The following is a 16,302-nucleotide window of genomic DNA, read 5'->3' as shown; positions in this document are numbered from 1 at the left end:
CAGTTAATTAATGAAATCATTAGATTAGTTGAAAAAGAAGCAGATATTCGAGACCAGCCTGGTCTACAAGAGCTAGTTCCAGGACAGGCTCCAAAACCACAGAGAAACCCTGTCTCGAAAAAAAACCAAAAAAAAAAAAAAAAAAAAAAAAAAGAAAAAGAAGCAGATAAAAACTTGTAGTCAGCTCATCGATTTAAACTCTTTGACTTTACACTGCTCACCTTTAAGAGTAACTTTGCAACTCTGCAACTTTGAAGAAACACTTTGAGTTCTCTATGAACTAAACACGCTTTGCTGGCTGAAAATGTATTTTTCTTTCTCTGGAATGAATCTAGCAGAACCTCATTTGAAGCCTTGTACCAGTGACTATGTTTAGAGAATCTGACTCATACCCATGAACACTGCATAATTAGAAGCTGTGCCCCTGTCACTCACAGGAATAATGTATTATTCAGTTCTGTTATTTAGTGGGGTTTGAATGTGACTGAAACATTTTTAAAAGTTTTGTGTATCTATGATCATTATGAAGTGCTTCTTTGAAGTCCTTGTCCTTTGCTAATATCTGGTCTTGAGCCCAGGTGGATGTCTTCTAAAACTTACCGCCTTTTCCCATAATTTTGTAGCCTGGGCAGGTTTGGTAGCTTCTGGGCCTGTTTGCTTGTCTGTTAATGCCTAGCGATGTACCTCATAGGGCTGTCCTGAACAGTAAAGAGGTGAATCCTTTTAACCCCTTAGCATAGTGCTAGTGCTCCCGTATCTCCTATTGCTTCTGTCCCTCCATACAAATTAGTGATGAGCATTATGGACAGATTATCAATTTTGTATTGTATTGTCTTTACATGTGTTTTCCAGTTGACGTTTATTACTTACTCACTCCCCAGGACCCTACTTAGCCACTAGTACTGAAATATTTACATGGACAATCATTTTAAACGCTTCGGTTGTTTCTTAAGAAACCACTTATCACACCTTACTATTTCACAAGGGATACTGGTTTACCTTTTTACTATGAAGCCATGTCACTTTGAATAGTTAAAATACAATCTTTGATACTGTTTTAAATACTTTCATATCTACAGAAGAATTACTATCTTCACAAGAAAAATCCCCAGGTACAAAGGATGTGGTGGTGAATGTGGACTGCAGTAAAAAGTCAGATCAAGATACTTGCAAGTCATCTGGTGAAAAATCCATTACACATAAAGGTAATTTCCACTCAGAGATTTTTATCAAGAGTTGGTTTTAAAGTGGAGGGGACTGACTTTTGAGAATAACATACATTACAAAGTTCCTTTTCTTAAGCTAGACATTGTTTGCTTTCCTTAAAACAAAAACCATGCCAATTAATTATTACTAATATAGTTTGAACTTGGGAAGAGCACGTCCTTTTTCATGAGGCTTACAGATAGTTCCATCCACAAGCTTATGTGTTCTGCCGTAAGAAGAGGGATGACTTCCAAATCTTACTCTCCCACCCTCACGCTCCGACCTCTGTTGAGACTCGTATCTCCTCTGTCCTATTCCAGCTGATAACGCACTAAGAAAGAAATCTGCACTGTAAATCATCAAGCCATAGTGTACTTTTTATTTCTCTAAGATGACTATCATCTTTTTATGAAATTGATGGCCTTGGACAAACCATGTCTCTGCACAGTTTATCTTTTAGATTATTTGAAAGCATTAATGTTGCTTTTTATTCTTTTCTTTCCTGTGTAATTGCCTAGTGCAGAAGTAGAAAGTGTGACCTGCACACATTTCTCCTCTCGGTCCTTGGTGGCTTTATTATTCTTTTTTTGTGTTCTCTATGCATTCCATAAACTGATTCTGTTCATTTGTTATGCATTTATTTTAATTTATGTGTACATTCTTTTGCCCTTCCCCCATTTTCTTGTCTGAAACAGACCCTTTCTGTGTAGTCTATTAGGAATCAATGCATGCAGTTGTATTGATCATTTCCTAGAAGCTACTCTGCACTCACATCTAAGAAGATAGTAATAAAACATTAACTTATCAATGTGTGCTACAGCTTCATAGTTTTAAGAAGCAGGAAACTAGGTTAGTACATTTCTACTCTGTTGTAAAATTTTAGATGCATTTAGCCTGACTTAAAGAGTTACTTTGGTGGGTAGTAAGGCCCTGTTGGAAAAAGGCATTTGCGCTGTCTTATGACTTTAATTTGATCCTGGGACGTAAAGAGTGGAAGGAGAGAGCCGACTCCTGCAAGTTGTCCTCTGCTTTCAGTCACCTGCGAAGATAGGTGACGCTAGCAGTCATTTTAGATGCCGCTGTGACTTTGGCATATAAACTCCTTTAAATGAATATAAACCGTCCATTACTAAAATTTCAAAAGCAGATATTATTACGTTATAACAGTAATACTTAAAATTTAATTAGTTTTTTCCATAACATGCATAAAAAGTAACAGTTACATAGGTTGATTTTTCTGTTTTCTATTTGACGAATTCTCAAAATCAGCATAGCTATTATAAGAAAAATGGATACTTTGTAAAAAAAAAAAACTTCAGGATTAGGAACATTCCAATATATAGTCAAAGTATTGGTTTTATCTGTCTTGCTTACTGGGCCATATAGTGTACAAAGGGACAAGAAGAGAAGACCCTGTAAGTACTTGGTTTGTGCCAGCCTAAACTTGTTTGAGCAGGGCTTGCAGCTTCACAGCCTTCAGGGTAGGAACATTCCTACCAGTGAAAAAGCAAGGCATCAACAAACCAGGTCTGGTTCCCAGAGGATAGAGTGAGAGATACTGTTGAAAGCTGGGAATCTTCCTTTGGATCCCTTTGCAAAATGTTCTTAAAATTTCTAAGTCTTGAGTTTGCTTACTTTAAACAAGTAAATTTACATTTATGGGGAAAAAAGGAGTTAGAAAAACTACTTACCCCAGAAAGAATTGGTAAATATTTGAATATAAGCGGTGAATATATGCACACATATGTATGTGTACATAAACTTTATTTGAAGAAAATAATTTCTTTATAAACTGGCATTTTACTCTGATGAAATTCCTTAATATTCCAAGTTCTGATTGACGTGTACAACCCAGGTGCGTTGAGCCGTTTGTGTAGTGGTGCGGTGACCTGTTTGAAGCTTGTGTGTGATCTGCCAAGGTGGTCGCTCAGAGTCATGCATCCGCTGTACACGCGTTGACATTCTCAGCTAATTTCAAGTATAAAGTTTAATGTTTACAAAATCTGCTGGCTCTTCTGAATAATTTTACAGATATAAAATTTCAGTGTGGGTGTTCATCATTCACTCTGTATGGTCTTTATAAAAATATGTGTTTTAAAAAATATTTAACACTCAGTATAGAAAATATTAACTTTCAGTAGTAATCATTTCTCATGGGCTGTTTCTTCACACTGTCTTGTTTATAATGTGCTCTATTTACATTTCCATTACTCTATGATTATAAAGGCGATTAACTTCATATTTTGTGTTTTTTAAACATAATCTAGATGAGGAAGAGGATGGCAAGACTCCAACTCAGCCACTGTTGAAAAAAGGCAGGCATTGTTCATCATTTTATTTTAATCCCCTTCTCATACTGTTAACTCTCTAATTCCAGCTCTATTGTTTTCCTTTTATTTTAATTTAGTTTTTATTTCCATGGTGAGGTGATATTACAGTTATCTATTAAATGCAGATTAGTAAAATTAATTTTATTCCAATGAAAGCATTAAGTCTCACTGGGACAAACTGTTATTACAGTCTTTTGAATTGTCATGGTGTTTCTGAAATACACAAACCTGAAAAGTCAGGGTTTTTGTTTTTTGGGTTTTTTCTGATTTAAACTGCATGGTCCAATAAGCAGGGACACCGGAGTAGGCGTGTCCACAGTGTCGCTTACACTCCTTACCATCTGTACCCAGCCAAATTCTTGATTTTGATACTAATATATTTTTTGTTTCAAAAATTGCACTATTTCTCACAGTCGTGCTGCGTTTGGGAGATACAGTCATGTCAGCGTACATGAATGTTAAGAGAAGGAGATAGAGGTGAGAGTTACGGAGCAGTGCGGTTTGGTAGCCATATTACGTCATCATGCAAATCATTTGTCATGTTTGCTTACATCATGGCAGCATGAAAAGTGAATGATGGACCTTTTGGAAAAAGGACCAGAGTTCCTTCTGTAAATTTCTGTTTTTAAAATTGTGGTAGTGGAGTTTCATAATAGTCATCTGCTTGCTCACAGAGTCAATGCTGATTTTTTTTTTAATTCCTAGAAATGTAAATTGGAACTCTTTACAGACATGCAGCCTATCTGTACCATTTCCAGGAGTTCCTACCATCTGTCTGTGACTCAGAAAGATGTGGCTATATGTCTTTGACATTGTGTATCACATATTGAGGGGACAAATGATTAATAAGCACACTTCCCTGGTAATTGTAAGAGTATATATTAGTAGTTATCCAACCATCTTCCAAATACAGCTTTTTATTTAGTGCCTTTGAACTCTAAATCATTGAGATAGCAGCTAATAAAAGAAACCTCACAGGACAAGTATAGTATTAAGGCTTGATCTATTAACCTAAAGTAGCTCTCCAGGAAAACTGAACTCCATCGGTAAATGTATGGTATTTAGCATTCCTGCAGATTTCACCAGAATACTTCAGAATACTAGACACTTGGGTAGTTTGGGTGAGTTTACCTATTATAAGACAAAAAGTACTTTTTAAAATCTGTTATAAGCTACTACTGGCTTATAATGGAAGTCATATATAGCTATCTGCATATAAATATATCTGAATTTAGAAATGCTAGGAAATTCTAGGAATATAGTAAAAGGAGATTTGACATTTACTTCCTATATGTCGTAATTTTTTGCTTACTCCTTTAGAATCCAAAGACCCTGTTGCACCTTTAAATGTAGCTGACCAAAAGCTTCTTGAAGCCAGTACACAGTTCCAGAAAAAACAAGGAAAAAATACTATTGATGTCTGGTGGCTTTTTGATGATGGAGGTAAGGCCATTAATACATCTTTTAAATAATTAGAAATTTACTGAATATGTAAGAACAGTGCTAAGAAACGGCATACAATTTTCATGTGTTTACCACGTTCAGGATTGCAGCCTGCTCCAACAGCACAAGAATCAGTGTGAGAATCATGCATCGTCCCTTCGGGGTCCTTCAGGGTGCTTTAGTCCGTTCTTGAGCGTTGTGACAGTGCTATTTTATTAACTACTGCAGACCAGGTTGTGACTGTCACTTGATTTGGAGTGCAGTTAGATTGGTCAGAATTAGTTTCATATTATGAATCTTTGGCAGAAATAGCACAAAAGTGATACTGCTCTATTGTGTCTGTATCTCGCCAAGAGTGGCGTATTGGTGTAAAGTAAGCTGTTGAGGAAAGTGTGGTTTTTCAGACTTACCCTTGAAAAGTTTTTTCCCCTCTTAATGGTTCCTGGGAGGCTCTGCAAATAGACCGTTCTTCCTCAGCCGTTACACCCGGATTCACATTCAGTCGCTCAGGTTCTGAACGACTCTTGTGCTTCTGGGTGATGCATTTTCACCCCCACCGTTCTGTTCTCATCGATTGGTCGGCATTTCATTGTAAAGAAGAGCTCGTCTCTTCGAGTCATTGATTCTTAGTTTATCTAAAAGGATATAGTTTATTACTGTCATCATTTGTTTAGTTCTCTGAATGTCCACATCCAGCCAGCAGGATCATCTCTCACTTCCCTAAGGTGACTTAATATGTCCATGTGTCGTAGGGCACTCATTTTGGCAGTTGCTTCCTGAAATAAGATGGTATCCTAGACTTATCCCTTCCTCTATATGGAAAGGACCTTTTATCCAAAAACTCCTCATTCCTTTTAGTCAAGAGCAGTACTTAGAAGCAGTATGCCTGTGACTTCTAGGATAATTCTTCGTTACCAGGCTCCCTCAGGGGAGAAAGCTGGGGAATATATATTATATGTCTGTATGCATGTGTGCACTATCTAGAGCTTGAAAGAAGCCAATTCCATATAACTTTCCGTCTTTCTCATTTCAGTGTAAAACTTGCCCCCATTAGGCTATATTCATTTCCTTTCCCTTTCTGTCTGCCCTAGGCCACCATCCAGTTCTACTGCTTACATAAAGAACTGCAGTTCTTGGGCTGAACCTCTCCCTTGGACTCGCTCCTTGACAGAACTGTCAGGGGAGGGCAGATTTTACTTTACATTGAGTTATATAATAAATGTGGTTTTTCAGTCCAAGTTGAAAATAAATATTTTTGTTTGAGATAAAATCATTTTAAAAAGAGTTTATTATATTTTTGTAATTCAGGTTTGACCTTGTTGATACCCTATCTTCTGACTACCAAGAAAAAGTGGAAAGATTGTAAGATCCGAGTATTCATTGGTGGAAAAATAAACAGAATAGACCATGACCGGAGAGCGTAAGTTTAAGTTGGAGAGCATTGATCAAATAGCCTTGACATGATAGAGATTTGATAAAATAAAATCCATATATAGACCATGAAGTATTAACTGATACTGCAAAAGTTTCATTAAATAGAACCTCATCCTCTTTATTTTTTGACATTTATATTTAAATTATAAGTGCATAATTTTACTTAAATGTGATAGACTAACACATTGACATTTTAGAAAGTTTTTATTAATACCTGTATTGTCAGGTGTTAGAAGCATATCTCTAATCATTTGAGAGAAAGTGCATAGAAATTGCCTTTTCATATGTAGAGAAATTGTATGGTTTTGAAGACATTAGCATACTATTGCCATCTGTCCTGCCGTGAGTCTGGATTCTGGTGCTCCTTTCCTGGCCTTGTCCCTGCAGGGTACTTCACACATTGTTCCCACTTTCACGTAGAAAGTCTGCGAGTTATGACTGATCCTCCCACAGTCCTGTAGACTAGACATGTGAGTGCTGCGGTGTGGCATGAAGGTTTCTGAAAGTCTGTCTCTTCCCTTTCTGTCTTTTCCCCATCCCTGCATGCTGTCTACATTTGGGGGATTTCAGGCATTTTTGGTCTACCTGTTCTATCTCTTTCTTATACGCATAGCTCTTCCTTTGCCTCATTCATCTGTGTAAATGTGTAGTACTGCGAGACTTTTCCTGGGGAGACACAGCATACACATCTACCCACCCCAGCTAAGGAGCGCACGACAAGACCACACGGACACTCCCAAAGTCCCACCTGGTGAAACAATGAGTTTTATTGGGACTACTTACAGGAGTATGGTTGAGGGGTTCTTAGGAGCAGGGAAGACTCGAAGACAGTCACATTACCAAGGCCCACCCCAGCGTGGTGACAGCTCTTGAGAGCTGGAAACCTGCAGCCCACTGCACTGCTCGCAGGCAGCTCGACCACTGGGAGAGTGCCCTTGGGCCCTTTGCCGGTGACTCTGGTCTAACCCTCTTCCTGGCAGCTTGGCATCTCTGGGAGGGAGGAGCCCAATGAATGTGGTCAGTTTCCTGAACTTTGTGTGTGTGTGTTGTTTGCCTTCCTGCTTATGGAGCTTCTCTGCAGGATGGAGTGTATCAAACTTGGAGGAAACTTAGACAACAAAATGTTGCGTTCTCTTGAACCTGGTTTAGTTCTCCAGTGCTGGGCCTTACCATATTTCCCTTTCTCTCTCCTGCACATTTCCTTCCTCAGTCAGTTAGCATGTGAGGCCGCTCGCATCACTTTCTTAAATTTTAGTTCTGTGGCCTCTGTAATGCTTAGCAGATTGGGACTGAGAGATACTGAATTCAATTAGATATTCATTTTCAACAGGGAATTATGGAAGACATATTTCTCATATTTTTCTTTCTAAAGCTGTCATTTTATAAAACATAGGATCTTGTTTTATTGATTGCTTTTCTTGGGTGTTCAGCTTTTTGTTGACATGACCCCCCTCATACAAGATCTTGCACGAGGTGTTTATTTGCCAAAGGCCAGGCTTGTCGTACTCCTTTCCCTGACCACTTCAAAGACAAACACTATGAACTACTCTTTCATGAACTGGATCTTCAGTTTGGCCTTAAGTTCTTTTTGGGCCTTGGGATATTTTAACATAAAATCTAATTGGTAGTAACCCAAAAATAACTTAAAAGAGGCTTGTTATCAGATATATCCTTCCAATATGCTTTGATTAAAATTATTTTTTATCAAGCTGGGTGTCACATGGCATTATGGATAGCCCTGGCTCAGCCCGTTAGGCTGTAGTAGTTACTTTCTCGTTGCTGTAACTGAGTGCCTGAGGGACAGCATGGGAAAGGGGAGTGTTTGTGTGGGCTTAGGTTGCAGAGACAGTCAGCATAGAGGAAGGCATGCTGGCTGCAGCATGCAGCAGTCAAAGACTCTTTGTGTCTGCAGTCAGGAAACAGAAGACACTGCTCAGATTTTCTAGAAATTTCCTCAGTGACACACGCAGAAGTATGTCTCCTAAGTGATTTCAAATACAGTCCAGTTGAGAGTGAAGATTAACCACTGTAGATAGTAGGCAGGGATAGAGAGTTAGAGATAGTCATCTCTACTCAGGCAGTTTCAATGCTTTCTTTTAATGGAGAATATGAGTTAATTCAAGACATTTGTGTAGCAACTGATAGATTTTTCTCTTTAAGTCACCTTATCACATATGTAGAGAGTAAAAATACTTAACATCCTTTGCATGTCTGAATGCTGGTTTGTGTTTTTTTTTTTCCCATAGGATGGCTACTTTACTTAGTAAATTCCGAATAGATTTCTCTGATATCATGGTCCTAGGAGATATCAACACCAAACCAAATAAAGAAAAGTAAGTTGCTGGATAAATTATTCTGTATAAATTTCCAACTCTTTGGCATGTGCAGACACAGATAATTTAACTTGGAATGATTATCAGGGCCTTTTCTCTGCCCCGAGTTATGTGAAACCATGTGGTGAATGGTGGCCAGTGATACCGAAGTAAGCTGTAAAGAACTGAGTTTTCAGAGGGGCTCACTCTTTTCACATGCTTTTTGAAAACTGTTAGTGCCCCAGAAATTGCAGAGAGGTTTTACGTTCCAGGTGTTTCTTGCCCACAATGACTAAAAGCATTTGATTCTAACTTTACATATGTATTACTTCCATTGTTTACTTTTATAGTGAAAATCTGAGTTTCCCAGTAATAGTGGCTGTCAAGAGTCTCTTACTCAAACACTTTCTACTCTTGGAATAAATAGTCTTCCTGAAAATGGCACAGAGAGGCAGTTACAGTCTGTGTGCATTTTATTGGGAATAACTAATTTTTGGCATGTGTTAAATGAGTTACAGAGCTGGGCAAAGATGATCTTTTACATTGAGTTGGGAATGATTTGCTATTTGAGCAAAGCTCTGTTTTACGTATCACTCAGGAATCACCTTGGCTGGTGTGCTATTCTTTAGGTTGAGGGTTGATACAGGCGAGGGCAGGCAGCGTGATGAGCGAGCTTCAGCTCCAACCTTATTATCGCCTGTGCAGTTCTAGCCCTGCAGTCTGAGAGACTGGAAATTACTGTTTTCTAACCCAATGATACAAATGATTACAAGTTTGTAACAAGTTATAATTTCTACTGAAGTTATTTGTGATATATAATTCAAAATAAAATTGTTGGTATCCTGTCTGTTTTTTCAAGTATTGCTGCTTTTGATGACATGATTGAGCCATACAGACTTCATGAGGATGACAAAGAACAGGACATTGCAGATAAAATGAAGGAAGACGAGCCTTGGCGAATAACAGACAATGAGCTTGAGCTTTATAAGACCAAGGTAGTCTTCACTCTGTCTCCTTTTCACTAATCTTACATGTGATTTCATAGACTCGCTATACCAAGCACTGTGATTTGAAACAGAGGCAAATGCTTATGTAAGCTAAACCTCCATTAAGGGTGTTTTATATTTGAATGGTGGGAAGCTAGGAAGCAGCATCAAATATTTTTTTAAATAGTGTATTTTTTATACAAAATTTGTTTTTGCTACTCGTTTTACAAACCATAGTGGTTTCTTCTTTCTCCTCCTCCTTCCTGTGCCTCCTTTTTCTCTCGTAGTGCTGAAGATTCAGCACATAGCTACCTGGGCTTACACACTGGTTACTGAGCTAGTTTGCCTTTGTTCACAATTCTAATTGTCAGATGTTTAGGAATGATTCTGTCCTTTTCCATTTTAGACATACCGGCAGATCAGGTTAAATGAATTATTAAAGGAGCACTCAAATACAGCCAATATTATTGTCATGTAAGTATTGTTGGAATAAGGTTTGGACTATTTTTCATGAAGGTGTGTGCATGTGTCTGTGTCTCTGTTATAACAGTACTTAATGGTTTTTGAAAAGTTCATTTTAGAATTTCATGAGTAATGTATTTACATCATTATCAATTCCTCTGTTCATTTTTCTTCCTCTCATATTTGTGACTTTTCTTTAGTTATTATAATAAATTACTAAATTATTGTTATAATAAACTGATATGCACATACATAGTGTTGCACATATGTATGTTTTTAAGGCTGACCACTTATAATTGGGTCAGCTTTTATAACTGGGGACTCATCCCTGGATCTTTTAATTAATCTACTTAATTATTATCTTTAAATTAATTTTCTTAATTGCCTTTAGTTTTTCATCTCGTGTGATGCCTCATGGCATTTCTCCTATGCACGTTGGCATGTCAGCTTGTGTTGTCGCTGTTTAGGTCTTATCTCATGGTCACAACTTCCCTTTGATATAGAATGTAGACATCCAGGTCCCCTGGCTTTTACAGTCTTGCCGCCCCCTCTTTAGTCATGTTCCCCAAGCCTTAGGTATAGGGGTTGTGGTTGCGGATGTATCCAGTGGGGTTGAGTGCTCCAAAGTCAGTTGTTCTATGCATTGTGACCAGTTGTAGTCTGTAATGGTTTCTGTGTGCTACAAAAAAGCTTTCTTCATGAGTGAGCTGCATAAGGATAAGGACTTAGAATGTAATTAGAAGTTGACTAGTTTAGAAAAATCATGGTAGTAGGTTCTGCTCCAGGTTCTATGGGATATGAATGTGACATACATATACCTGGAAAGGCCAGAGTCTCCAGAGTCCCTGGAGCTGGTTTACAGTTGTGAACTGCCTTGTGTAGGCACTGAGTTGAACCTGAGCCCTCCAAAGAGCAGTATGTGCTCTTAATTGCCATGGCATCCCTTCAGTCCCTTGTTTTGTGTTTTTTAAATAAGAAACTGAGTCCAGTTGGTGCTGCCTGTATGTGTGTGAATGTGGGACAACCTCTCAGTGAGCAAACCCCCAAAGACTGTCCCTTCTAAAGCAGCCTTTAACTTCCAGTAGCTTCTCAGATAGGACTGGGGTCTTGTGAGCCCCTCCCCAGTTTATGATGGAATTTTGACCTGTGCAGATAGTCACACCAGTGTGCGTTCATGTGCAGTGGCCTTGTCATTTCCAGAAAGTGACATCTCACAGACTTCCTCCCTGTCATCTGGCTCCTACTGTCTTCTTCCTCCTCTTCCTCAGCACTCTCTGAGTCTTGGCTGGAAGTGGGGAGCACTTGTGTGATAAGAGATGCCCATTCATGACCAAGAACTCAGTCGCTTACTCTGTGTTTTGACAAGTTATGAGTCTCTGCATTAACTACTGCCCTCTATGAGAAGCTTTTTTTTAAACAGAGATGAGGGCAGCACTTCTAAATATGGGTATTTAGAAGGTAGTCTACCTAACTGTTTACTAAAACAATAGAAGTAGGTTACCCTCGGGGCCAATGACAACCTGGGCAGGAGCTTTTGACACTGATCACAAGACCAGCCATGATTTCCGTCCCCTGGAGCAGGCCTCAGATCCAGTCAGAATGCAGTTGGTTCCACAGTAACAGTCACAGCTCGGGTGGTTTGCTTTTTTTGTTTTGTTTTTAATTTATAGCCTAGACTGTTCTTAAACTTGACTCTGCCTCTACCTACCAAGTGCTAGAATTTCAGTCCTGTACTACAAGGCCCAGTAAATAAGTACTCAGAATTTATTGAAAAGATATTATCTATAAAAAGGAAAACTCAAACTTTAAAATGTGGTTGCCTTCAGTATGTGGAGCTAGCATTTATACATGAACAAGAGACACTGTGACCTTGTGCCAGTCTGAGTAGTTTGTCTGGGTTGGTCATTCTGAACGTTGACATTCGTACTCTTTGATTTCTTTTTCACCTTTTCAAAATTCCCTAGCACAGCCACAGGTGTGGGTGACACAGGAGGGGCTCACAGTAGAATTTGGACCCCAGGCAACTTTCTCATATAAAGATAAGTGTGAAAGGTTATTTAGAATATTAACCCGGTACAGCAGTTCATGCCTGAATCCACCCCCATGTTTTCCTTGCAAGTGTTTTCCATGCAGACATGCTGTCTCTGAACTAGATAGAAGTGTTGGAGCCTACCCGAGCCTTTCCTCTGCGGAGCTATGTTAATTAGAGATGATATGATCCTGGATTTTTTTCAGTTCTGAGTCCTTAAACAGATAAGAAAAGCTCAGGCACCCAAAAACCAAGATGAAATAAATGCCTTGGTGCTAAGGAACTGTTAGGGTAACTCCAAACACAATGTTTTCAATTTGTGCTGATGGTTTGTAGAGTTCTATAGTGAAAGACACTAAACCATAGAAGTTTAGAATGAATCCTTGTAGGTCTATGAATATCTCTATAAACCCTTATAGGTCTATAAATAGCTTGATAAATAGAAATTAAAATTCACAAGAGAAGTTAAATTTAACACATATTTAATTATGTTTCATTTTTCATCTATAACTTCCACTGATTTCTAATACAAATGTTTTTCTTCTAAAGAAACCTGTCCTTAGTGAAGAGTAAATTTGATTGAATAGTAATATGTTATTATTCTTAATAATAAATATGAATTACATATGTTGAAGTTCACAGAAATACGAATAAGGACAAATGTTTGAAAATCCATTGAATCTGAGGATAGTGAAATGAGAGTATGTATACTAATTATTGTTGTGTATATGCAGTTTACCTCCACTCAGATTTTATCATGGGAATTGGGATCTAATTGATAATTGTTTCATTTTCTTCTTCAAAGCATTGCTCAATGTCTTCTCATTCTGATCCTAGGAGTCTCCCAGTTGCACGGAAAGGTGCTGTGTCCAGTGCTTTGTATATGGCTTGGTTAGAAGCTCTATCTAAAGACCTGCCGCCAATCCTCCTAGTTCGTGGGAATCATCAGAGCGTCCTTACCTTCTATTCTTAATTATTCTGCACCTTGGACTGCCCTCCAGGAATGGTACTTCAGTGCCTAGCGAAAGCGCTGAAATCGTCAGTAACACCTTACTATCACACTGGTGAACTGGGACTTTGTTTCAGTCTTCTTTATTTGAAAGCACAGGGAAAAGCTGCCCCAATGGTAGATATGCGTAGACTTGAGTTCTACTCTACTCCACATCTCAGTCTCAGCGACTGCTTAGTCTTTCCCGTCGGACTGAAGCTCGTGAGAGTAAAGTTGTCCTTTGCTACTTGAAAGCAATAAGAGTGTGTTATTGTTTGAGTGAGGAAAGGAGTACAAAAGCCTTTAGCCTTGAGGTGCCTTCTGAAACTAACCAAATTTCATCCATATATCTATTGTCTTTTGTAAATTTATAGAATGTTAAACTTTGCCTTCAGATATTTTTATTTCTAATGTCACCTTAAGCAGACACTCCTTTTCATCTTCCATTGACCAGTTAGTTCTGAGTACTGTGTGTTTTGTATTCCTTTTGTAAAAGTATCTGTTAGATACTAAGGACAAACTAAAAAATATATGGGGGAAAGTATCCAAAAAATGAAGCCCAAGTTTAGGTTTCTATGAGTATGTGTACATGTAGAGCTAGGAAATAGAGGCCCAAAACACCATTTTTAACTCCATTGAAATTACGTATTATTTCTTGTAAATCTTAGAGAAGGGTGAGGATCTACCCAGTATTTCCTATATGATGCTGAAAAGTCACATGTCCTTTTTCAAGCAAAATCTGAGATCATTTGTATTATTTTTTAAATGATGTGTTCTAATTGAGAAGAATTCCTCTCAAATGTGAGGGACTCTTAAGACATGCTGACGGGTGTTTTTGGAGGAAATTTAGATAAAGAAATGCCGTTTAGTAGAACATTTTCAATAAACACTACAGGAGCTTCACTATCCTATGCCATCCTTTATTTTTAAAAAAATCATTTAAAATTTTATCAATGGTTAAATGGACCACTGTTTTCTTAGTGGAAATGGTTTTAGGCTTAATTTATTCAAGTGTCAAGTACATTTAGTCTTAATACACTCAGGTTTGAACAGATTATTCTGAGCATTGAATTTTAATCCATTCTTAATACTTTAAACCTTCTGTGTTAAAGAAAACTGCCAGTTTGTGCGTTTGACCTTGTCGCCTACTCGAGCACTTGACAGTGTGGGGTGCTGTCCTGAAGCTTTATCTGCAGTTCTTAATGTGAAGTTTCTCATTTTCCAGGGAAGGATTTCCTGAACACATTTCAAGGGATTCGTGTCTTCATGTCTGTGTGTGTGTGTGCAATGCGTGCACAAGTGCACATGCATGTCTGTATGTGTGTGCAATGCGTGCACAGGTGCACATGTATGTGTGTGTGCAATGCGTGCACAGGTGCACATGCATGTCTGTATGTGTGTGCAATGCGTGCACAGGTGCACATGCATGTCTGTGTGCAATGCGCGCACAGGTGCACATGCATGTCTGTAATGAGATGTCTGTCACTGGGGTCTCCAACTTGAAAGTGACCACAGCTCAGTAGATTACAGGTTTTTGTTTTAATAAACATTGAAGTCAGATCAAGGGGTTACAGGTCTCATGAGGACCAAGACAGTTTGAAGCTCATAGGGTAGCTTCATGTGGTTGTCCAGTTAGATCCAGTGCTGCTGAGTAGGTGGTCAGCTTCAGGGGTGGAGAACATGCAGGTTTCCGTCATCTTGAGCAAAGTGTTAGGAAAGCATTTTCAGTGGTGCAGTACTTCTGCTGCATGAATATGACCTACGTTTATACCAGCTGGATGTCTGGTCATTTCCATTCAGAAAATTAAAAAAAAAAATGAAGTTAGGTGATTTTTTTCCAAGGTTTTTTCCCTACATTATAATACAACATTGTTCCATTTATTTTAAGTTCTGCAGAGTTTGGAGGCAATATTAGAAGTGTCATATTCAATAAACCATATCATGCATGATTTTTCTGAATGGATAATAAGGCCCAGGCTGACTGCTGCTGTCTTGAAATGTACACAGGTACACTTGCCTTTTATTTTTAAAGGTTTTTCCCCATTCAGGAAAACTTGATTGCGATCTGTACTACAGAAACTAAATGTCATACATCATACATTTGTGTCTAAAGTACATAAAATGGATCTCAGTACACGTAATAGGGAGGGTAATATTGTTTGTGAAACAATGTAAGAAGCTTTCCTCTTTTAAAAACGTTACATTCATTTAACACTAGATACCAGGTCAGACATTTTCAAGGTTGCGGTAGTACTCTAAAACGAAAAGTTTCAACAATTCTTGGAGATGCTAGCTAGTATTAAAGCTATTTTTATTTTATGCTGAATTTTGATTATTTTGATGCCAAATTATTTTTTAGTCCTAATCATTGATAATAACTTGAAGATAATTATGCAGTGGCATTTGAACTCATTGTTATGATGGGTAAAGAATTTGTGGGTTCACAGAGAATGTTGGTGTTGATTATTAACAGTTACTGAATCAAATATTTATTTGTTGCAATGTTTCCTTTGTGCTTTAAGTCTTCCTTTATGCTCTTTTCATATTGCTTTCTGACATTTGTGTTTTTTTTTAAGACTATGGAAATAATTTAAAGAGTTGAGCTCTGGTGGATGATTATCTGCTAAGTTTGAAAATATAATATTTTGATAATACTGTACTGTTCCTGTCACAAATGCTTTTGTAATGTTTTAACCCTGAGTATTGCAGTTGCTGCTTTGTACAGAAGTTACTGCAATAAAGGAAGTGGAGTCATTAAAACTTCAATATCTACTCTTAATTTTACCTATTCATAATATTATGTCAGCTTTGTGATCTCATCTCGCTTAAGTGACCTTGGGGAAGCTGAATGAATTGTGCACCACCTCTCCTAAGAATGACTATTGGAATTGATTTTAGTGGAACAGTACGAAGTACAGCACCGTATGATTGTTTTTGAACTGATTTAGATTTTCTAATTTTTAATTTAGGGCCAGACTTCTCAGGGGAAACTACAAGATTAAATAGGATTCATATTCCCTAAACTTGTTAATTCTTTGCTCCTGGGATTTGTTTTGGTTTTGGGAGCTGACTGAAATGTTAGAAAGAAAGCACTGTACCTTTCTCATTCGGG

General features: G+C 38.0%; 1 protein-coding gene across 4 annotated transcripts in view; it reads left to right on the top strand.

Annotated features, from left to right (window-relative positions):
- Slc12a2 (solute carrier family 12 member 2) overlaps positions 1–15,950 on the top strand; it is a 73,324-nt gene extending 57,374 nt beyond the window's left edge. The window contains exons 20-29 of one of the 4 annotated variants that reach the window (XR_009058294.1): positions 1,080–1,205; positions 3,474–3,521; positions 4,857–4,979; positions 6,288–6,399; positions 8,660–8,746; positions 9,585–9,720; positions 10,118–10,185; positions 13,040–14,530; positions 14,566–14,606; positions 14,642–15,950. Coding sequence is in view for 2 of the 4 variants with exons in the window: in XM_057788493.1 (XP_057644476.1) it covers positions 1,080–1,205; positions 3,474–3,521; positions 4,857–4,979; positions 6,288–6,399; positions 8,660–8,746; positions 9,585–9,720; positions 10,118–10,185; positions 13,040–13,175 (836 nt within the window). In the remaining 2 variants the exon portion in view is untranslated. Of the gene's footprint in view, positions 1–1,079; positions 1,206–3,473; positions 3,522–4,856; positions 4,980–6,287; positions 6,400–8,659; positions 8,747–9,584; positions 9,721–10,117; positions 10,186–13,039 lie in introns of all 4 variants that reach the window. The other 3 variants (XR_009058293.1, XM_057788493.1, XM_057788495.1) reach the window with 3 other exon arrangements.
- Positions 15,951–16,302: the final 352 nt, after the last annotated feature.

Source organism: Chionomys nivalis, chromosome 14 (genome assembly GCF_950005125.1).
Source record: "Chionomys nivalis chromosome 14, mChiNiv1.1, whole genome shotgun sequence".
Taxonomy (NCBI): Eukaryota; Metazoa; Chordata; class Mammalia; order Rodentia; family Cricetidae; genus Chionomys; species Chionomys nivalis.
This window is presented reverse-complemented; position numbering and strand designations above follow the sequence as displayed.